This window comes from Parus major, chromosome 4, assembly GCF_001522545.3.
Source record: "Parus major isolate Abel chromosome 4, Parus_major1.1, whole genome shotgun sequence".
Lineage (NCBI taxonomy): Eukaryota > Metazoa > Chordata > Aves > Passeriformes > Paridae > Parus > Parus major.
In genome coordinates, this window is record NC_031771.1 from 23,067,854 (window position 1) to 23,090,489 (window position 22,636).

The window sequence follows — 22,636 nt, forward strand, 5'->3', positions numbered from 1 at the left end:
GTAGAGGAGACTAAGCATGAATGGTCTCATTTGTGGTTTATATCAAATGTATGTATTGGAATAAAATGTGGTTTTATTTTTATTCAATTCAAGTGGTTTTTTTTCAAGTTGCCTCTTTTTGTAAAATAACATTTTGTTTGTAGTGACAAAAGTTTCTGGTCATCTTTCCATACACACTTTGTCAATATTCTCAAAATAATATTCCTTTTTAATTTCTTTTTTCAATTAGGAAGGAAGTAAGTTTATTCAATACCTATGGCATTTCTTTCATCTTTGCAGAGACACGTTCTGTGACCAGCAGCCCAGTTCCCTCTCCATCAGTCCTTCAAACATCAAAAGCTTCTAAGCCCTTTGGTTATGGATATCCAGCACTGCAGCCAGGCTACCAAAATGCAACAGCACCTACTCCTGTGCAGCCCAGTAATCCAGGACACCATCCTGGTTTTCAGCACTATCCACAGGCTTGTATTTTTAATTTTAAAATTACTTCATGAAATAAATTCCTGGGAAAACCCTTTTCTGTGTGATATATTTCCCCTTTATTTTCATGTTTCGTATTTTTATAATTTCTGAGATAATAAATGTTACCTATAATATTGATGTCATAGCTCTGGTTCTAAACTTACTGGAAGGCTTTTGACTGAAAATTTTAAGTGTGCCTTCAAGTAGTTAGGGTTAACAAGTTTGCTCCACCAGTTATTAGTAACGTGTGCAGTGGTTTGATGTTTGAAGGAGCTGAACTTTATAGATGGGAAACCATGAAGAAACATAAGGAAGTACTTGATCAGCATGTATCAGAGCATTGCTATAGGCTGTGATCTCAAGCATTAAATGACCTTATGAGCAGGGTGTGGCATAGGGTCCACTGTAGAGCATGTGCTGGCTGTGTGTAGTGGAGCAGGCTGCCTGCATCTACTCTGTCTTACTCATAAAGATATCTCCAAACACCCAAGAAATTGTTTATGATCTCCTGATTCCTGTTGTACACGTGAATTCTGTGAGAACAGTGACAGAAGAGCCAGATACTGAGGCAAGACACAAATGCTAAAGAAGTGCAGAGAAATGTATGTGTGAGGGGGTCTAGAAAAAGAAACGTACTGATACACAAATCCAGCTCTCTGAAGTAAGGGCCAGTTGGCAAAGATAGTGAAACTGCTGTGGTAGGTGATTTACTTACTGCATATAACATCCAGTAACAAATGCTTTCACTGTCACAGGCATAATGTAAAATGTGACTTGGAAGAAATGTTTAATTTATTTTTTTTTAATTGAACGGGTTGTCTTCATCTTTACTATAATGGGAGATGAAGTTAGGATCTTTTCAGGAGGACACATTGAAAGAACAGCAGCTGCTTCCCATGAAATCTGGTTGGACATATAAGGAGAAATTCCTTCAGGATGGGAGTGGGGAAGCACTAGAACAGATTGTGCTGTGAAATTGTCAATCCTTAGATATTTTCAAAGCTTGTCTGGATGAATCTATATAAGCAACCTAAACTAACTTTTAAGTTAGCATTGCTTGAGCAAGGGGTTAGACCTCAAAGGTGTCTTCCAACCTAACCTTTTCTCCTCTTCTATGGTGTTTCGCTTAATTTAAACATAAGTATTTAAAGGCACTGTCTCTAACTTGGAAAAGTTAATTGTAATAAAAGTTAAATTGCAGAGGAGAGTGGGAGAGAAATCGTGTCAGCCTTTTTAGTAACTTGTTTTCTTTTGCCTGGAGAGATTGTAGGATTATGTGTGACTTCCAGTGTTGATTTGTGTAATGAATTTGAATTTTGTCCTGTGATACACATTTGGAAGATGTGTCACATTGTTGTAGCATTTTTAAATTTCTACAGTACAACACTTCTTTTGTTTGGGTTTGTTCCTAATTGCTGCTGTATCTTTTTATAATACATGTTTGCAAGGGAGGGTACTACAAGAAGATTGAAGGTGGTTATTTAAACATAAATATTTATATCTATTTAAACAGGTGTGTTTACCTGTTTGTACCTCTTACCTTTTTCAGCAATATCCAGGTGTGAACCAGTTATCCTCTTCCTTAGGAGGATTAAGTCTACAGCATTCTCAGCAGCCAGAAAGCTTGAGACCAGTAAACCTTACACATGATAGAAATATTTTACCGGTGTCTTCAGTTCCAGCACCTGTGCCTAACTTGAATTCTGATCTTAGGAAATTAAACTGCAGTCCAGAGTAAGTTTACTTTGTCTGGGACAGTGTCTTATATTTTTTAGTGGGCAGTGATTAATTAAAATGTCAAAAAATGTCTAAACTGACTTTTAACTTTTAATATTAATGATGAGCTAATAAAACCCCTTTTTACTGAAAATAAGTTTATCCTCTGAATGATTACACAAATGTTGTTACTGTCCTGCCATCAGAATACATTATATGCAGTGAGTGTAGCTAGTGTCTTAATATTTTAATAATTTTTCTATATTTACCTTTACGTTGTTCTATCCATTTTTAAGACAAGGTATTTTATTAAACACCTTAACGTTACACAGTATGTTTCATAGAATATTTTGTAATATATTGCATAGGATTTTTGCTGCAAAAGTATTATGATTATGCCTGAATAGACTTAGTAATTCATGAGCATATTTTACTGTAGTAATTCTGGAATCGCATATGCATTTACCTCTAACATTAACTAGTATTATCAACTCTCCCAAGTCAAGTGCAGCTAAGTACAATGGAAAGTGCTTTTCCCCAAAGATTTTATTTGTACTTCCAAAATAAATATTCTTCAGTGCCCCAAACTGACTCAGCATCGTGATTGCTGTAGTGACAGTGCATGGTCCCAGCAGAAAACACAAGACTGAAGGCCTGGAAATAATTATTACATGTGGAACACTTTGGACAGCACTATTGGTGCACTGGGCTTTTTTAGTGTCCCTTCATGTTTCACAAACCAAAAGGTTTTGACTCTCTCAGTAATTGGGATCCTTTTCTACTGCTTTCTTATATAAATATGACACTCTGGGAACTAATTAATTACTCTATTGGTTCACTGGAAAAATGTTTATAATGAACAGAAAAATGCGTAGTTTTCATTGAGTATTGTATCTATAGCAGTTCTGCCTCTTAATTACAAGTTAGTGTTGGTAAACTTGCACTTTTGAACTACTAAATTGTGGACCAGAGGAGTATTCTTTTTGTTGTTTCTTGATGAAGCCTTTTTTAAAATTTTTTGGCATTTTTTCAATTAAATCATCTTTGCAAAACATAGGATTTCTTAAATGTCTAAGTTCTTTAAAATCAGGTGTTAACACAATGTTTTCAATATCTTTTAAAATTTCATTTTTAACATAATGTTTCTATTTTCTTTCAGCTCATTTCGATGCACATTGACAAATATTCCACAGACACAGGCTTTGTTAAACAAAGCTAAGCTTCCTTTGGGTTTGTTGCTGCATCCCTTCAGGGACCTAACGGTAAAGTACCTCACTTTTTTTTTGTGTGTGTTTGTTTTATATATGCATATGTTTTGTTTTCATTCAGACAGTAACAGAAGTCCCAAAGAATTGTCTGTGACTTAGAGAGGAGGAGAGCAAAAACAGCCTTGGAATTGCTACTTCATTGAAATGCATAAGGGAGAAGCCCTTCAAGTTTCTTTTGTTGGAAATCTTTGATTTCCTGTGGTTCTCCTAAGAGTTGCCACTCTGTGTGTTGTGCTCCCAGCTGTCAGATACATCTTGAAAAGGTGTTTACAGAGCTCGCCTCAAGAGAGGTGCTTGGTTTGAATGTATGACTGGCCTGATACTTGCTGTCAATAGAGCATAACCACAGTATAAAATTGAAGCTATATTCATAATTGTTAAGCAACTCCTCTCAATCTAATTTATTAGCATTTATGTGAAAATGAGAATAACTGTCTGGTATCATTTGTTTTTTTAAAGTGTGTGTTCTTTTTGTGTTCCTGTCCGTCATATTTCATATAGAGTCACCTCAAAAGTTGTCCTTTCATAATTCCTTTTGCTGTAATAGCTGTAATATAAAGTAATTTCATTTAAGATCTTATTACTTCTTTGATTTTGAGATTATATTAAGACCATAATTAAACAGGGTTGTTTTTGGTTTTACGGTGATTGTTTTTAATAGACATCGTAATTACTCTATGAAATTGAACTAAACAGCTAAAAGGAATGATGATAGAAAATGTAGTCTTACAAAGGTTTTTTGAACTTTACTGAACAGAGATGTCTTCCATAAAGTATATTACATACCTTTGTGAAGCTTCTCATTGTTTCCTTTTTAGCAATTACCAGTAATAACATCAAGCACAATAGTGAGATGCAGATCCTGCAGGACTTACATCAACCCTTTTGTTTCTTTCATTGATCAAAGGCGGTGGAAATGCAACCTGTGCTATAGAGTTAATGATGGTAAGTGACTGTAGCAGGAGATGCTTGCATTTATAAAATCTCTTTCAAGTATTTGCATCGTATCAGTCCATGGAATATTTTAGATTAAAACATAGGCTACAGTGACAATGTCCTTATGATCCAGAGATACTTAAAGACATCTTAAGTCAGATGTGTTGTGCTTTTCTTGGAGCAAAAGATTGTTTTGCAATCTTTGGGGAGATGAAGAAAATGTATTCATAATATGCTGATTACTTGTTTAATGAAATCAGCTAATCCCACTGACTGCTGTTGGGATATGCAAATGGAAACATCATGACAGCTACAATCCAGTCCAGAGGTTATGAAAAACAGTACAGATTGCTGCTTGTTGTGAGGTGCTCTGTTTGCATTGTTGTTTTATAGTTTGGGATCTGTTGTTTAAAATAAACATTTTCTTTCCAATTACTGAACTTTGATGTTAAAGATATGCTTGAGATATTTAAAATGTTCCTCTTTTATATATATATATTTCCTTAATGTGAATTTTTTGCTGTTGCAATAATCAAAGTGTGCCCTTATTATTTTGCATTTAGCTGCAATAATGGTTTTTATTTTCTGACAAAAATATAATCTGTATTTGGGGGGGGAATTTTTATTTTTTAATAGTTCCTGAAGAATTTATGTATAATCCTCTGACACGGTCTTATGGAGAACCTCACAAACGGCCAGAGGTGCAAAATTCTACAGTGGAGTTCATTGCTTCTTCAGACTATATGGTAAAAAAAAATCCACAGTAACTTCAACAGCAATTGCATATTAATATAATAATGCTTGAAGAGAATGTTGCAGATTGATCTAATAGTGTGTATTAATTTTTCTGTGAAGTTCTTAATACCAAGGAATAGTTAAATTCATATTTTGAGTTTTGGCTGATGTAAACAGTCAGAAGCTTTTGAGTTAAAAGTAATTCAGTGTGTGTTGACATCCAATGTAGTTTAATGTGGTACAGTGAGATTTCAATCTTATGCAATGTGATTTCTGCCTTTCTCATTTTGAAGAGGTTTTGAAAGACCAGTAATAGAATAATGAGCAAATTAATTCAGCTTCAAATTTCTAGTTAGTAATTGTGAAGAAATGGTTCTTATTAGGAGTCAGTTTACAATTGTTGGGATGGTGGTCTTGCCTGCCTGGGAAAAGGCCTAGTTCATAATGACATTATTAGCAGCAGTAAAAAAAAAAATACTCTCATGTCTTTGGATTGGAAACATTGTGGCAGGCATTTAACAGTGAATAAACTGAGCTTGTTACAGAGTTGGGGGAAGGGTGTAGGTAGAATGCTTTAACCCTGATTCAAGGATCATGTTGTCCATGTACTGAAAGAACAATGGAATTTCAAAGATGGAAGTGTGTATTTTTCATCATGTTTGAATTGACTGTTGGAAGGAGGGACTAAAAGACCAATTTTTTTTTCCTGAAGTATAACATTTTATGTTTATTACAAATGATAGTTATTAACCACTGGGATTATAGTTAAGTCTGTCTGCATATTGCTCAGTAAATTACCTTTATTGTATAGTGTATACCTTGTATTTTTCTAAGTATTCCCCTTTCCTACTTCCCTTTCTAATGACTGATTACTTTTAACATGATTTTTGAGTGGTTTTATTTTTTTTTTACTTTTTAGCTTCGTCCTCCTCAGCCTGCGGTATATTTATTTGTTTTAGATGTGTCTCATAATGCAGTGGAGGCTGGATATTTGACAATACTCTGTCAGTCATTGCTGGAAAACCTAGACAAGTAAGAGTATAAATAACCTTTTCAAATCAGCTAATATGTTGTTATGAAAATTTGCAACTGAAAATTTTGAAGGGAATTTCAAAGTGTCTAAGCATTTTGTCCCTAAAGGGCAGAAGTTCCATTGCCTAGAATTTCTTCCCTGCATGTGTATGTGCATATAATTTAATTACTTACCTGCAAGGAATATTTAGCTGTAACTTCTAACAACATGTTGTTTGTACAAAGATTGTTAAATTATATTCTTCCCCCCTGCCAAGACAAAAAAAAATTAATAAATTACAGAGGTTAAATTATCTGGGTTGTGTGCTGAAAGGTCTGAGGTGATGGAAACTGGAACATTGTAACCAAGACTGCCTAGGTGAATTGTGTTGTCAGTTTGGTTTTTTTAGATCACAGTTACTCTGTGCCAGTTTCTGTATTTTTATTTTTACACTGGGACAGCATGTATGGGATTGTTCCTGGTGCATTTTGAGCAAGGGTTAATGAACTTCACTGTGTTCATGCCTTTTGACAAATAATCCTGTGGAGGCCTTGCCTTGAAAATTCCTTTCTGTAAGCTTTTCTTGTCAAACTTGGTTTTCTCATGAAGAAGCCAACATATGCATTAAAAATCTTTGCTTCCATTTTTTGCTTCAGTCTTTCTTTGTTCAATTTTTCACAGCTATTTTGTCAACAGAATTTCTGAAACATGCTTAATTACTTTAGGAAAATTCATAAAATCCCATGCAAAGTCCACAGGAAATCAGTGCATCCACCATGATGTTTTTTTATATTTTACTTGACAAATCCCATGTAGTCTTTCATTTGATATTATGCCATATATGAAATATGGTCCACATTAGAAATAAATATGTTGCAATGGAGTGACATTGGATTTTGCTTTAGAGCTGTAAGTACACTGTAACTAGTAAATGGGGGCTCTGAATTAGGAAAGAACAGAATGCACTGTCTTCTATTGAAGAGCTGAGAAGGCTGCCTTCTTACGTGTGCCAATGTAATGTTTAAATGAATTTCTTAAGTTCTCTTGTAGAAGAAAGCATCAATGTATTAGTGAGTACTTATCTGTAACACTTGGTCTTATAAACTGTATCATTACCACAGCTTTTCAGAAAATGTTGAGGCAATATTGTTTCAGATCTCCCTTCTTATATTCTCCCTTCACTTCTTACACATGAACTGTGTTTCTGCTAACATCAGCAGGAGCCCTGAGTATATGTCTTGAGAGAGAGGTTTAGGGCTTAATAGTTTATTTTTTTAATTCTTCAGGCTGCCTGGAGATTCAAGAACTAGAATAGGGTTCATAACGTTTGACAGCACTGTTCAGTTTTACAACTTGCAAGAAGGTTTATCACAGCCTCAGATGCTGATTGTCTCAGATATTGATGGTAAGTAAAAAGAAAACGGAAGCTGAATTTTTGAGAACCTATTATTTATTTTTTTCCCAGAACAAAGCTTGGAATCTCTCAACTATTTGGTTTTAGGTCAATGTTATTGAATGAGAATATTTTTTGGAAAAATAGTCTTGCACTAACTACAGAGTAGGTGATGTTTAAAATGTGAAATTCAATATTTTGAATCAGACAAGCCTTGTATAGACTGTATTGCTCTCTCTAACACATGAGTACCTGTATATAATTTACTTATCTGCAATGAATATTTAACTATAACACATATTTCACATGTTATGTTTCATGGTGTTAGTAGCAGTTTGCAATGAAATGTTTTGTTCTATTTTAGTATTACTTTCTTCTTTAATATATTTTCTGTTCTCTCCACAGATATTTTCCTACCTACACCAGATAGTTTACTTGTAAATCTCCATGAAAGCAAAGAGGTATGATTGCTCAAAATACATAATTAAGTATAAGGTGTTAAATATTCAAAACACATAGATGCTCCTGTTAAACTTTGAATTCAAATGTAATCCTCATAATATGTAGTTCCAATGCTAATTTTTCATTATGGAAGTATTGCATGTTGTTTCATTGATCCATCATAGCTTTCAAAATTACAGCTTTGTTTTCCTTAGTGTGTTAATACTGAACTGAAATATTTGCTAGTGATTCTGCCACTTCAGTCATGACAGTACAGCTTTTTAGAAACAGCAGAAAATCTCAAGCTTGCAGCATCTCATAAAACACCTTTCAATCTGTTCTGCAGCTGATAAAAGATCTATTGAATGCGTTACCAAATATGTTCACCAATACAAGAGAAACACACAGTGCATTGGGCCCTGCTCTTCAGGCTGCATTTAAACTGATGTCTCCAACGGGTGGTCGGATCTCTGTGTTTCAAACTCAGTTACCATCTTTGGGAGCTGGGCTTTTGCATTCCAGAGAGGATCCCAATCAAAGGTCAAGCACAAAGGTAAAAACTTCCCCTATTACTCATTTCAGAAGACTGAGTACTGGCCATGTCCTTCTGACTTCCATAGTTCTGCAGATTAATCGCTTGGTCTTCATTTATAGCAGTGAACTAAATTTTAATTATGTCTATGTTTATGCATTTAAGATCACTGCTTTATACATATTTGTGTGGTATTACTTATTTTGAAGTGCACGAGCTGTCTCTGGCCTTTGATCTGTAATTTTTCTTGGCAAGCAAAAGAAGCTGCAAGTATTTGTGACTCAGTTACTCAGATGCTGCTGGATAGAATGTCTTTTGTTCCATGAAGTCTAAAAAGCATAATTGTTGTCATAACTCCTCTCTGATTTATTTACTAAAGGTGGTCCAGCATCTTGGTCCAGCAACAGACTTTTATAAGAAGTTGGCACTGGACTGCTCTGGTCAGCAGACTGCTGTGGATTTATTTCTCTTAAGTTCACAATATTCTGATCTAGCTTCTCTTGGTAAGGAGTACCTGATTCCCTCTTTCTGTACTGTTGTCTCTCTTCAGAAGTGCAGGCTACCTCAGGAATTCTTAAGTCATGTAAATATTTTAGCATTTCTCTAAGGACAGCTCATGTTGCAAAAGAATTGACCTTGAAGCTGATGGAAGTAAAGAACAGAGATAGTACATTGGAGGTATCCAATTTATTCTAGGATTTCAAAGTTTTAAATGAGAAGTATTCTCCTGCTCAAGAACAGGAAGCAGAAACGTGGCAAGGAATAAATTATTTAATTACAGGGGTAGAAGAGAGTCTTCATCTTTCTATAATTATCCAAGATTTTTCTCTGAACATACACTTCATTTTGTCTCTACACCATTAGATATTTTTGCAAGCACTTCAATCTTAGCTGCCAAATGTAGGATGCTTATAGAGCTTGGTGTATGATGAGGTCATTATGTGTTGGGGTGATTCATTTCTGTCTTTACTGACCTGTGTCTGGGATGCTTCCCATTGTCTTACTGATGTGGGTGATATTGAGAAGATGAACACAGATCTGACTTGTGGCAGTCTGGACATAATTTTTATGTCTTGATTTCATGCTGCGGTTTTACTTCTTAACTGTGTCTTTCCTTCCTTCACAGCTTGCATGTCCAAGTATTCTGCTGGATGTATCTATTACTATCCATCTTTCCATCGTAGCCATAATCCTACTCAGGCTGAAAAGTTGCAAAAAGACCTGAAAAGATACCTTACAAGAAAGATTGGATTTGAAGCAGTTATGCGCATAAGATGTACAAAAGGTGTGTCTTAAATACTGATTCGTATGGAAGGGTTGGTGTATATGTGTTAGCAATCATTTGGAATGTGCTTAGTCTTTAGCAAATTTAAATTGAAGGTTGTTTTTCTTTCTTTGAAGAGTAAAAGAGTAACCTTCTTTATGTTAAGTTAGTTTTTTGTGTTTGATTTTTTTGTCTTGTTTCTTAGTTGATGGTATCGTCTCACTATAAGTTGACATGTTAGGGCATCATTCACTTTGGAGTGATCAGAATTGAACATGAATTCTACAGTATCATGCTGAAATGTCTAATGATTTGTGTAATTTGTTCTACATGGAATTTTTACTATTTTCTTCAACCTTAGCTTGAGGGCTGGAATTTTACATATTGGTGAGAGTTTTCCATGCTCTTTTAACCTCATTCTGAATTATTTAATCTTCTTCCAGGTCTTTCAATACACACTTTCCATGGGAATTTTTTTGTACGATCTACTGATTTACTGTCCCTTGCCAATGTCAATCCTGATGCTGGATTTGCAGTACAAATGTCCATAGAGGAAAGTCTGACTGACACATCTTTGGTTTGTTTTCAAACAGCTCTTTTGTATACTTCCAGTAAAGGTAAATAAATTCAAATTAATTGGTCGGTGGGCTTTTTGTTTCTTTTTATGATGTAATGTTTGTAAAGTTAGTTCCACAGCCTTTTGTTGTGCTCTATACCCTAAAAGAATCTTGTCAGAGCTAGTAAGCCTACTTGGCAGTTAATCACATAATGGAAATCCTTATAAACAGTATTTTAATGTGAAAATTTCATCTGCATCTGACATAGTGCAGATTCAGCAGTACTCTTTTACTTAAAAGTCTGGCCACTGTTACAAACAGTAACATGTTTGGCAGGCACTGTGTGCAAATACACAGACCTGTGATGGATTGGAACCAGCTGCAATTACTAACAATGGGTGAGCATAAAGAATAGCAGCTAATTTCTATGGTAGAACATGCCACAAAATTTTGGGAGGGATATTCTTGTACTTCATTTGTAGGATCAAAGACACTTATGGTGGATAGTGCTAGTTTGTGTTATCAATTTGTGCTGCTTTAGAGTAGAATTTGAACAGGTTGAGACAGGAATGGAAGACAGTGTTGCAGCAATTTCTTGACTGCTATGTTTCCTAGAATGGGGGCATCTTAGATGGGAGGAGATGCTGTAATGATTGAATTTGTTTACTTCTACCAGGAGAGGATGCATAATGATGTCCACTGATTTCTCTTAGGTGAGCGTCGAATTCGAGTGCACACACTTTGCTTGCCTGTAGTGAGTTCCCTGTCTGATGTGTATGCAGGAGCAGATGTACAAGCAGTTGTGTGCCTCTTAGCAAACATGGGTGAGTACAGACCACATTTTTTCTTGCATGTTCCTAATTTTGCCAGCCGTTTAAATGAAGTAATGAACAAAGCCTTGATATTATTAAAAAAGGTTGGAGTGCAACACTCTGAAGCCTGTGATTGCAAAAGATGACAAAACCAAATGTATTCTGAAACTGTGAACTGAAATACTTCTTGTTCTGAATACTGAGTTGACTTCAGTCTTTGAAAAGGAACCTTCTTGCTTTGTTCTCTGGTGGTTAGTAAAGACAAAGAGTCATAACACACTTGGATCAAAACTCTCATTTTTGTATCATCATCATTATTATTCACTCAAACTTTAGTATTCTAGATTATTTAAGATACAGTGATTCAGTTTAGTGAGTTGATGGAGACTAAAAGGGAATTTCTGACAACAGTGTGTCTGAGATACACTTTTTCTATCCTTCTGTTGTTGCAGGGTTGAGGATTCTTACTTAGCCCTTAATTGTGGGTCCAAGTAGCTGTTTCATAGACTGATCTCTCCTGTTAAATGTGTATGACTCTCTTCAGCATTTTAGCATGTTCTATATTGTATATTAATATTGAAATCAATTAGAAGAAGTAAATTGTAATTCTGTGCCTTTTGGGATTGGAACTAGATGATCTTTAAGGTTCCTTCCAACCCAAACCATTCTGTGATCCCCTCTTAAATGCACGTTCAGTCCAGCAGGTGGCTTCCTCCAACCAAAGGATTTGCAGCCTTTGCTCAGCAGAGACAGATGAAGCTACATTTACACTATACTAATCACAATTATGCCACTGAAGTAATAGAAGAAATTTATTGTATGAGGGGGGGAAAAAAAAATCAAAATGAATTGCTGCAAATCTTATGTTGAAGGTTGGGCAACAGCATTTCAACAATGGCTAAGTTGTTTGTATATGGTTTAAATTTATATTTAGACTTCACTGTGTATGATGCATTAAAAATTTCTTTTAGTTCTCTAAGAGTACAAACCAGGGAGCCAAAATTAGCTACACTATATTTCTAAGTATTATAAAAGTGAGTTTCTGTATGGACAGTCATCTAATTTACTCCTAAAAAAATTTAGGACCACAACTAAAATTTTCAAAATTCAAGGGAAAGAGTCAGGCCATGTCTAGTAACTACTTCCCTCCTTCTAACCCTCCAGCTGTGGATCGCTCAGTTTCTTCCAGCCTTGCAGATGCAAGAGATGCTTTAGTCAATGCTGTGGTGGACTCCTTGGCAGCATACATGTCAACTGCCTCAAATCTGCAGCAGTCTATGCTGATAGCACCAAATTCCCTCAAGCTCTTCCCACTGTATATTTTGGCTCTTCTCAAACAGGTATGTATGATCTAGATTAGTGTTTGATGTTTAGTTTATTGTTCCATTTGAGGAATTCTTCAGTACTAGGTCAAGCAATGTCTGCACTTCTCTAAAATTATAGAAATTGGATTACCATCTTCATGCTGACTGGATTTTACTGTAGAAGATGACTATAGAAGCTTTTTTTAAATTGTTAATGTCTGAACTATTTGTTAGTTTACTTGATTTTGGATTTCTTATGTTTTGTCTTATATTGCTTTACAATGAAAATAAATATATAATTTGCAATTAGCATTTCTCAGATTTTGGCAGCTCATTAGTGTAGCCCATAAAGTTTGTTGGAAACAGCTTATTAGTACTTCCTTGTTTTTATTCTATGAAGGAAAAAACAAGTGTTTTCCAATACATATTTTCTATTCCTCAAAGTTCCAAGAAGAAAAATGAGTTTCCATAGAGATATGGTGAAATTTATTATAGAAATTCAAGTGATATAGTTGAAAGTTCACATAGAAATAATTACTACTTTTTTTTCTTTACTTTTTTTTCTTTTCTTTTTTTATTTTTTTTAATGATACCTTTGTTTGGGTTACTGAACATCATACTTAAAAAGAGAGAGCTCCCTGCAGGATTTTGTTATGAATAAATCTCATTGCTTAAAGGTTTTTCATGAATCACAGTTCTTAGTTCTGTTATGATGAACAAACCTTTATATAAATCTTGTAAGAGATCTAAGCATAATGATTGCTTTTTTTTGCCTTCATGATTACTTCAGTCTCTAATACACTGATTATGATTTTTTGACACTTGCGTAACAAATGCAGTTAATGATGGGGAAAAGCACACCATATATTATCAAGATCTGTATAAAAGACAGAAATAAGAGTGACTGGGAGAAGTTGTTTAGGTTTGGGTTTTTTATTATCTTTATTATCAATAACAAAACCTGGTATATAGAGAAACCAAAGTCAAAATGCTTGTGGCAGCCAAGAAGGAGTGTTGCTTTGTTGTAGAAGTGAATATGAACTTTGAATATGAATGTTCTCCACTGAGTTAGAGTAAGATGTTTATTTCATTCTATTACTTCTCACAGCAATTGTGTACCAGTTGCTTCTAAAGGAGATCTGAAAAATTCAGTACAAGAGAGTTAAAAAATAAATTTTATCCTATGAGAGTCTAGTTTCTCCTGTAAAACATGAAAGTATGATTCCCTTCAAAAGATTTTCCTTAACATTGAATTCTTACTACTATAAATTCAGAGTTAATCTTGTGCACGTAGGTACCTTGCTTGAACTCTGCTTGTCTCATGTCTTTCCTGTGATAGCTTGTATTGGTGAGCTTCACAGGCTAGTGTCACTTGTCAAGAATAAAAATGAGAAATGCTGTCCCAGTTTCATGCAAATCTTAGACAAACTGAGGGAGAAATTTATTCTCCTTCATCAGTAAGGAGGGACTGGATTATGTTTTAAACATTTTACTCAAGCTCTTTGATTAAGATTCTACCAGTAAGATGCATCTTTACAAAAGCTTTGCCACCTTTGCTTGACACTTTGAAAAGTCTGAAATGCGCTCTTAGATGTGACATAAAATACAGGATTTGTTTGAGTGGTAATGTTCTCTTGCAGAAAGCCTTCCGAACAGGCACGAGTACACGCTTGGATGATCGTGTCTATGCAATGTGCCAGATGAAGAGCCAGCCTCTTGTTCATTTGATGAAGATGATACATCCCAACTTGTACAGAATAGACAAGTTGACTGATGAGGTAATGTATGAAACCTGGTTATAGCATTCTTCAGTTTTAATGGCCCATTAACTTTGGTGTTGTGCTGCAGTAATTTTGTGTTGTTACTGTAATACAAACAGATCATTTCCCCTAAGTTATAAAAAATTAAGAAAAACATTATTTTCAAGTTCTGAGTTGCAGGTATGGTAGTGTGGTATGAGCAGAACTGTCCTTGTTTCAATGACCACAGTAATTCCATCATTTTTATTACCCAAAGAAAGTAAAGAAAATTGTGTGTATTGGAAACATCTTAAGTGTGTTTTTATTACTTAGAACTGTCTGTGGTAAATGGGTGTAGTGAATCTGATGGTTGATTTAAGGTTTTAAATACAGAAATCAGATACAGTTACCCACATTAACAGCCTTCCAGCAGTTTCTCAGACTGAAGTGGATAAAACAGAATTGTTGTTCTAGATGGTTGGATGGATGAAGAAAGTACTTCATGTACATAACCAAGTTTTATTATTTCATCTTTTATAGACATAGCCTAGGAAATGAATGCATTTTTTAATCATAAGAAGTAAGATGGGATTTTATTTAAGGTCAAGGTTAGTTATTATGGCAAAAATTAGGGATTTTATGAGGTTTTTAGTCCCTAGTTTTGGAAAAGTATATGCAGGAATTTGTTTCTGGGTGACACAAGATTACATGATAAACTGAATAGTTTCTCTGGAGGTGGTATGGTATTGTTCAGCACAACCTGTGAGCTATTTGTAGTCTTAAAAGTTTCTTTTAAGGTATTTCATAAACTCAAATGCATGAGTGTAAACCCAGTGTTCTTCATTGGAGTTGCTCTTTTTATACTCTGCCACCCGCAGCAGTCTTTGAGACATCAAGTTCCGCTGACCTTGTGAAGTTCTTTTTGTGGCACTTAAATTTAAACACTGTTCAGTATACTTGTGCTGTAAAGGATCAGCAGTGTCTTTAGGAGATCCAGTTTTATTAGCAAAAGCTTTCAGATCAATTATTTTGAGTATAATGATACAAAAAATAGGGCTTATTTTACCAACTGAAATTAATGACAAAGCAGGTTTCAAATCATAACAGAATGTGCCATTCTGTACTAATCTGCCATTTAGTACAACTTCAGGTTAAAGTATTTGTGACAAAGGCTGCTCTTCAATGTCTTGTTTCTTTGAAAAATCTGTGATATATTACAGAATTGCTTTTAAATGTTTTTGCTGGTTTTCTTTTCTCTTAACACTTGATTCTTGAGAGTATTGAGTAAAGCCTGGAACTTCCCCAAGTGGAATTCAGTAGCTTGATTTTCATAACTATGTCTAAATCCCAAAAGCTGCTAATCTGTGGCATTATCATATGAAATTTTTAAATAGTGATTTTTTCTTTTAAATAATCTTTTACTACATGGGCATGTACTTAGTTGGTGGACTATTCTTTCCCTATATATTTGCAGAGCGCTTCAGAGATTCTTGAGATATCTAGCCTGTTATTATGTTGGAGGAGGAAGCAGCTTTAATCTGAAAATGCTGGGGGGTTTGTGTTCATGGGTGGTTTTTTATTATTGTTTTGGTTTGTTTTATTGCTGGGGAGGAAGGCAGGGTATTTTTTAATAATATTAGTGCAAACAGCCATATTCTTTAATCAGATCAGTCAGAGGGCTCTGTGGACAAACTCAAGGATCAGTTCAGGTAGGATGTTAAATCGGGGGACTTCCTGTTAATTAAGTGCTGAACTCTTCCTTATAGGGAGTAGAATTTGATGGTTTTCTGCTCTTGCAACATTTCTAGTGAAATTGAATGCAATTTAAAAAAAACAACCCAGAGGTTATTTGTAGAAAACATAAGTATCAGCAGTAGTATTTTTTTTAAATTTTGACATCTGTTGCATCAAAAATGCTAGATAAGCAGTTTAAATTAACTTGCATTATTGTGTTTTAGGTATTAAAGTAGCCTTTAGAATAAGAAGCTATTAGAACTGTTTGATGTACATAATCATTTTAAGCTTAACATAGTATTTTGCAATATGAGAATCCTCAGAATTTTACTAGAGATTATCAGTGTTTTTCCTGTTTCGTTTTACCTTTAAGTGTAAAATTCTAGTGTTACTGAGTATTGGATTTTTGTTACAGAGTACAATACATGTAAATGACAGAGTTGTTCCTCAGCCCCCACTTCAGAAGTTGTCTGCAGAGAAATTGACAAGAGAAGGGGCTTTTCTTATGGATTGTGGTTCCGTAAGTTAAAATATTACACATTCCTTTTTTTTTTTTTATTTTCTAAGGGGGAAAAAAACCCCAAAAAGCAGTGCCTGCTGTGTTGTTAAAACCAGTCAGCCCTCAGCAATAACAGCTCTTTGAATCAGCATTCCAGGTAACCTCACAGTCATATGTGTTCCAGTGGAAGGCTTTCATATTTTTGATCTGAGAACTATCTTTGAGCCTATAAAGGCTGACTTTTTTTTTCATGCAAGAACTCTTGGAACCAAGAGTTCACATCAAGGTGTTTTTTATGGAATTAATGTGTTTTTATTTTCCAGAATGTCTTTTAATGGCTATTAAATTGCATATACTAGAGGATTTAACAAAACACTTGATGAAGGAATGTTCTCAGTTACGCACAAAGACTGGGTTTATGATTTGTGGCCTGTGTTATATAAGAGTTGCATGTGAGAGGGAATTAGAGAGTGAACAAAATCTGTAGATACAGTTTAAGGTATTTGTAGAAAGTGCACTAGAACACACTCAGTTGGATAAGCATTATGCTACTCCAATGACAGTCTAGAAGGTGCTTTTAACCTTGAATCACTTCAGGGCTGAGTGTGAATGTAAAACTAGCTTTTGTCTCTAGACCTCTGGAATAATTACTACAATAAGATTTGGTAATTGGTGCTTTACTACAATTTGTTTAAATTGGGAATCTGGTGTGAAATAACCAACATAGTGGTGTGACTTCAAATGCTTCAACGGGTTTCATTTAAAGAGGTAACATGTGAAGTTACTGCATTAACTGTTCCATTATAAATGTGTCCTGTGACCTCATTCTTTCAGTATTTGTACTCTACCTTTGTTCTTTTATATTTAATGACCTTTCTCTAAGTGTTACCAATGTACTGATTATTTACACACTTACTTATGAATACAGACATGTATCTATGAATTGCAACTTCAACAGTCAAGTGATTCATCTGTGTGGAAGTTGCTATTCTGGTATTATTCCTGTTGCATCACGACTCACATATTTCTTTAAAATGTATGCAGGACCTTTTCTAAAACTAATTCTGACATCTTTCAGATTTTTTACCTTTGGATTGGAAAAAACTGTGATAACAACTTCATAAAAGATGTCCTTGGATACCCGAACTATGCATCAGTGCCACAGAAAATGGTAGGCATTTTAATGAGCTGCTCTGTATACTGCTTATACTTGGAACATGCATTTAATCTATTTATTTCTGCATTTTCAGTTTTTAATTATGTAACTATGAGTTAGATTGTTGGTTTTTTTTCTTGTTAGGTACCTTCTAACTTCTTGTCAGCTTCATAGGAGCCAGATAGAAGTTGTCAGATGTTTTCAAGGAAAGAATATAAACGTGTAAATTTCATCATTCGTGAAATAGCATATATTTGCTCTATAACTGCTTTTATTATTTTAATGGAAGTACATGTGCACTCACAAGAATAGGAAATAATTTCACAGGATGAATACAAAAATTATCTATTCAGATGTGTTAAGATTAGAGTTACTTCTTTGATAACATAGTTTTCAGAAGCCTGGTGTTCTCTGAACTTGATGTAAGATACCAAATCTGTGGTGTGACACAATAGGCCTGTAAGTAATGGTAAGAGTTAAGTTTTGCTCAGCCTCCAAGCCTTAACTCAATGTTAAAAAGAAACTTGCAACTATTAGAACATCACAGACCCTTATATGTGTGTTTTGATGGAGGGGTTTTTATGTTATAACCTGTACCTGTAGTCTAGTGCATGAAATAGAGCAGCAATTAAAGAGAAGTCTCCTCTTCAGTGAGTACTGATTCTATAATTTCAACAATTAGCAGGTAAGGATGGACCTTTTTAAGACACTCTAGGAAAGTTCAGAATCAAATGGTTATATCCAAATAATACCAAAAAAATTTAGCATAGAAACACAAAGGTAGATATTTTCTGCTTACAGTTGCAGAGTATGAAGGAGGAAAGTGACAAGAACAGGTTAAGAGTGGTGAGCTATAAGACTACTATAAAACTGGACTGCTTTTTCAGAGTTTTGTGTTTTGCATGTATTAGCAATTTAGAACTGTCCCCTTTGACCAGCTGGTGGTACTAGTTAATAGAGTTTCCAGGAAGAACTTAGATAAAGGAAAGATGATAATTTTTTTCTAATGGTTATATAGCATCTATTATAATCAAAATGAGACAAAAACTTTATTTAAGTTATGCCCTCATTTTACAAAGGTAGCAGTGGAACTACTTTAACTGAAATAAATTGCTTTAGGTCATGTTAATTGTTTTAAAGGATCATGTTGGCTGAAGAACTGATATATTTAGCTCAGTGAATTGCTCAACTCTTTTTAAGTCCATTTTTTTTCAGCTTATTCCCTAACAGAATAATCCAGTAACATCTTTCTATTGATATTTACATAATATTCAGATTTTAATTCTTGTTTCTTCAGTGATGCAATGTGCAACATCTAGAAACTTGATTGACAGAAGATACAGGCAAGAAGACTACAAAAGCAGCATTTTGAAAAGATGACCTTGCTGTCTAAAATCTTTTGCACTTAAAACACAGTTTAAGTTAAAGATGTACTCCTTCCTAGATAGCAGTGCACCACAGATGTTATGAGTTATTGTCTTTTAAGCTGAAGAAAAACATCTCTATGTGTATGTAAATGAGTGATTGGTAATTTCTTACCAGAAATTGTGGCTTGAGTTACGTTACAATTTTCAGGATCTGTTTTTTTCAAATGGTTTCAATAATAAAAAGTGATGGTTTCTTTTAATTACCTTCAACCAGACACAGCTTCCTGAGGTGGATGCACCTTCTTCAGAAAGGACACGATCTTTTATATCTTGGCTTAGAGACAGTAGACCTTTAAGTCCAGTTCTTCAAGTAATAAAGTAAGTTTTTCTGTTATGTACTGAGTTGTTACTAGCAGCTTGTATTTATGATTTCTTACTAAGACTGATGAAAAATTAGTATAACTGTCTTGGAAGAAACTGAATAACATGACCTTCCCAGCTGATATAGTGCTGTTTATAAAACTATCTAATGACAAAGGTTATCTATAAATCTAGTGCAAATTCAGTTGCTCATAGTTTTATTGGTAGGAATTAGTTGCATATTTTTATATTAGGAATACACTAATACGCAGTGGATGTTCTTATGATCAATGGTGTTAACCAGGTTAGTTTCTGGTGTAGCTTTTATAATTTCATTATGTGTATATAAAAAAGATTCAAGTAAAGTTAGTAATCTGTACACGGTTTAGTATTTAATTTTACATTTCCTTTTTTGTGTTTCTGCAAGATATTTTAAGTGCTGTATTTGATCTGCTTTTCTATCATTTTATATTCTTAAAAAGATACTGTTGTTTGATAGTGTATTGCAAACTTCCAGGTTTTTTTTAGACTTTGGATTATTTGCAATTGTATTATCTTTGACTGAATTTATATTCCAAATGACAGTAAGCAATTAATTAGAACTTATCCCTCTGTTTGAATTTGCAGTGGATTTTTTTGCTCTTAAGTTGATTTTGCTCAATACCTTCCCTTCTTCTTTCAGAGACGAGAACCCTGCCAAAACAGATTTTTTTCAGCATTTAATTGAGGATCGGACAGAAGCAGCTTTCTCATATTATGAATTCCTACTTAATATTCAACAGCAGATTTGTAAGTGACCAAGGATAGGTAGAGGAAAAAGTCTGACTTCAGACAGAAGCGTGGGCCAAGAGAAGCATATGGGAAGTTACAGAAGTGGATGCTTGTTCTTCACAATATACAGTGACCAACACTGTTTTGGAAGCTTTACAGCTAAAGGAGTATACATTTCCAAAAGAATTTTGCCGATTTCCTTCAGTCTAAAAGTGCTACAAGTGATGAAGCTGTTTCACTAGTAAATTTTAAAATTGGTTTGTACACGTTTCCAGTTGTGCAGCAGTATGGTGCTCTGTTTATTGCAAGCTGGTGAATTTATGTAGCTATGTGGGATGATATTTCTTAACAAAATGTACAATTAGGTAAAGCCTTTTTTCTTACATTTGTTATAGTAGCCCTTCCAGATCCAAATCCTTAAGAGATGTCAAAGGGCAGTAATACATGTCAGTTGTTTATATGAATTTCTTTTTAAAAGGAATGGATAATATTTGCTAAAGACTTCAGCAAATTCCCTGTGAAAGTTGTAGAGTTTCAGTAAAGTAAAACAACTGTAGAAATAAAATATATAATGTACATAGGTATTACATTTGTAAAGAAAATGTAAAAAATGTAACTAAAAAAAAGACCTAGCTCATTGTGCAGAATTGTTGAGTGCTCAATGATGATGAATTGTTTTGTCCCAGGCTAGACAATGAAGTTGACTATTAAAACATGATAAAAAAAGTATCAGTGTAGAAGGAGTACAGCTGCTGCTTCTGTTAATTTTAGGTGAATTTATTTATGATTGGCTTACTAATTAAAATATTTTGCTTTATCATGTGGTTTTATATTTATGCAACAATAATCATTTTCCAGCTAAACTCTTACTGAACTGAATATTGAAGTAAACATGTCTACCACCTTATTTCACAGACATATGGAAGGGAGGACAAAACACCACATAATCTGAAATGAGTTTTGATACAGAGTTCCTATACCCCTTATTATATATTATTATCCTAAAGAAGGCATATCTGTTAACCTTATTTTGCGTTTTGTAACTACTGTAGTCTTGGTCCAGGTTTCTGTAACTTGTGTTGTCTGCCATTTAGAGTAAGCATGGGTAATCACTCACACTTGGAGATTCAAATTCTGCTGTGATCTAAAGAAAAACATGAAGAGATGTACAAGTTAATTACATTACATCAGTGAAAGTAAAGGCTTTAAAATGACAAAATTCAAGATGTAATCACAGCTGCATATTTCAGAAACTTTGTCCTTGCTAATGTTTTGTTAACTGAAGGGTTTGGGATTTTTGGTAGAATTATGACAGATTTTTCCAGTTTGCTTAAGTTGGGATGGTTTTCTTTGGCCTTTTTTTTAGAGACACATTAGAATTAATTCATAAAGCACAATCAATCATACTTAGTTTCCTGAATTTTGTTTATCTGTTTGGTTTAATGAAATGTGACTTCAATGGAATAATTAGATATCAAAAAGTAAATTATGATTAGTATGATTACATTTTAATTTAATGTAGCCTTGAAAATGCTAACATTGTATTTTAACTGCTAGCCCCTGAATCAAATAGTCAAGGAGAAAATGTACTAGCTATGGTTTGCAAATGCTTTAAAAGCTACAACCGTTAAATTGCGCAAGTAGAGTTACTCTGCATGTTAGCACAAACTCATTGTTTGGAGAAGATACCTTATATTTGTGTGTTGTCCTTAACTAAATGTATTTAAGTTACCCAAAGAGTTACATAAGAGAAACTTTCCATTTAGTAAATTAATTTATCGTGTAATAAACATCTGAGGTAATGCTGAATGTTGTCCTGAAATCAGACCTTCAGGATTTCAGTGCTTGTTTGTAATGTGCATTGGGTGAAAACTATGTGCTGCTGAAGAGTGGGGCATCTGAAAAGTCATTTGTATTTATGAAGATGAGAAGAGCATGTTAACATTTCAAATGCTCCATGAAGATGCTTCTGATTTGTGAGTTTGGTATTGATATCTGGGAACATGTTATGCTATGATTAATTGCAACATATTCTGTAAAATCATTTCTTAAAGCTTTATTCTTCTAGTATAGTTTTTGTATATAAAAATTATGAAAAACTACATCTTTAGAGCTATTTGTTGAGTAAAATTATTACACAGCACAGAGAATATAGGGGTTTTTTTATTTTAGAGCACATCTCCATTCTTACTGATCTTTGGTTTAAATTTTTTTAAAAAAAGTCTCATGGAAATATCTTGGATTTGAAACATCTCAGGATTCACGGTACTGATTTTAGTCCTTTGATAAATAGAGTATCTGTTGGCATGGCAAAAGTATCTCTCTAAGAAGGACCTGGGTGTCCTGGTGAAGAACAAATTGTCCATGAGCCAGCAGTGTGTCCTTGTGGCCAAGAAGGCCATTGGTATCCTGGGGTGCATTAGGAACAGTGCCACAGGTCAGGATGTGATCCTGCCCCTCTGCTCAGCCCTGGTGAGACACATCTGGAGTGCTGAGCCCAGTTCTGGGCTCCTCAGCACAAGAGGGACATGGAGCTCCTGGAGCAGGTCCAGTGGAGAACACAAGGGCAATGAGGGGA

The 22,636-nt window shown here is 34.5% G+C and overlaps 1 protein-coding gene across 4 annotated transcripts in view; it reads left to right on the plus strand.

Moving 5' to 3' along the window:
• The window catches only part of SEC24B (SEC24 homolog B, COPII coat complex component), a 44,180-nt gene extending 23,382 nt beyond the window's left edge, over positions 1-20,798 (plus strand). For 3 of the 4 annotated variants that reach the window (XM_015625032.3, XM_015625030.3, XM_015625031.3), the window contains 19 exons: positions 280-461; positions 2,012-2,196; positions 3,338-3,440; positions 4,265-4,391; positions 5,019-5,128; positions 6,037-6,149; positions 7,416-7,534; positions 7,928-7,983; positions 8,310-8,516; positions 8,875-8,998; positions 9,622-9,780; positions 10,203-10,376; positions 11,030-11,140; positions 12,293-12,468; positions 14,073-14,210; positions 16,321-16,425; positions 17,483-17,575; positions 19,202-19,305; positions 19,970-20,785. In XM_015625032.3, the coding sequence (XP_015480518.1) occupies positions 280-461; positions 2,012-2,196; positions 3,338-3,440; positions 4,265-4,391; positions 5,019-5,128; positions 6,037-6,149; positions 7,416-7,534; positions 7,928-7,983; positions 8,310-8,516; positions 8,875-8,998; positions 9,622-9,780; positions 10,203-10,376; positions 11,030-11,140; positions 12,293-12,468; positions 14,073-14,210; positions 16,321-16,425; positions 17,483-17,575; positions 19,202-19,305; positions 19,970-20,084 (2,501 nt within the window). In that variant the 3' untranslated portion in view covers positions 20,085-20,785. Of the gene's footprint in view, positions 1-279; positions 462-2,011; positions 2,197-3,337; positions 3,441-4,264; positions 4,392-5,018; positions 5,129-6,036; positions 6,150-7,415; positions 7,535-7,927; positions 7,984-8,309; positions 8,517-8,874; positions 8,999-9,621; positions 9,781-10,202; positions 10,377-11,029; positions 11,141-12,292; positions 12,469-14,072; positions 14,211-16,320; positions 16,426-17,482; positions 17,576-19,201; positions 19,306-19,969 lie in introns of all 4 variants that reach the window. The other variant, XM_015625029.3, reaches the window with a different exon arrangement.
• Positions 20,799-22,636: the final 1,838 nt, after the last annotated feature.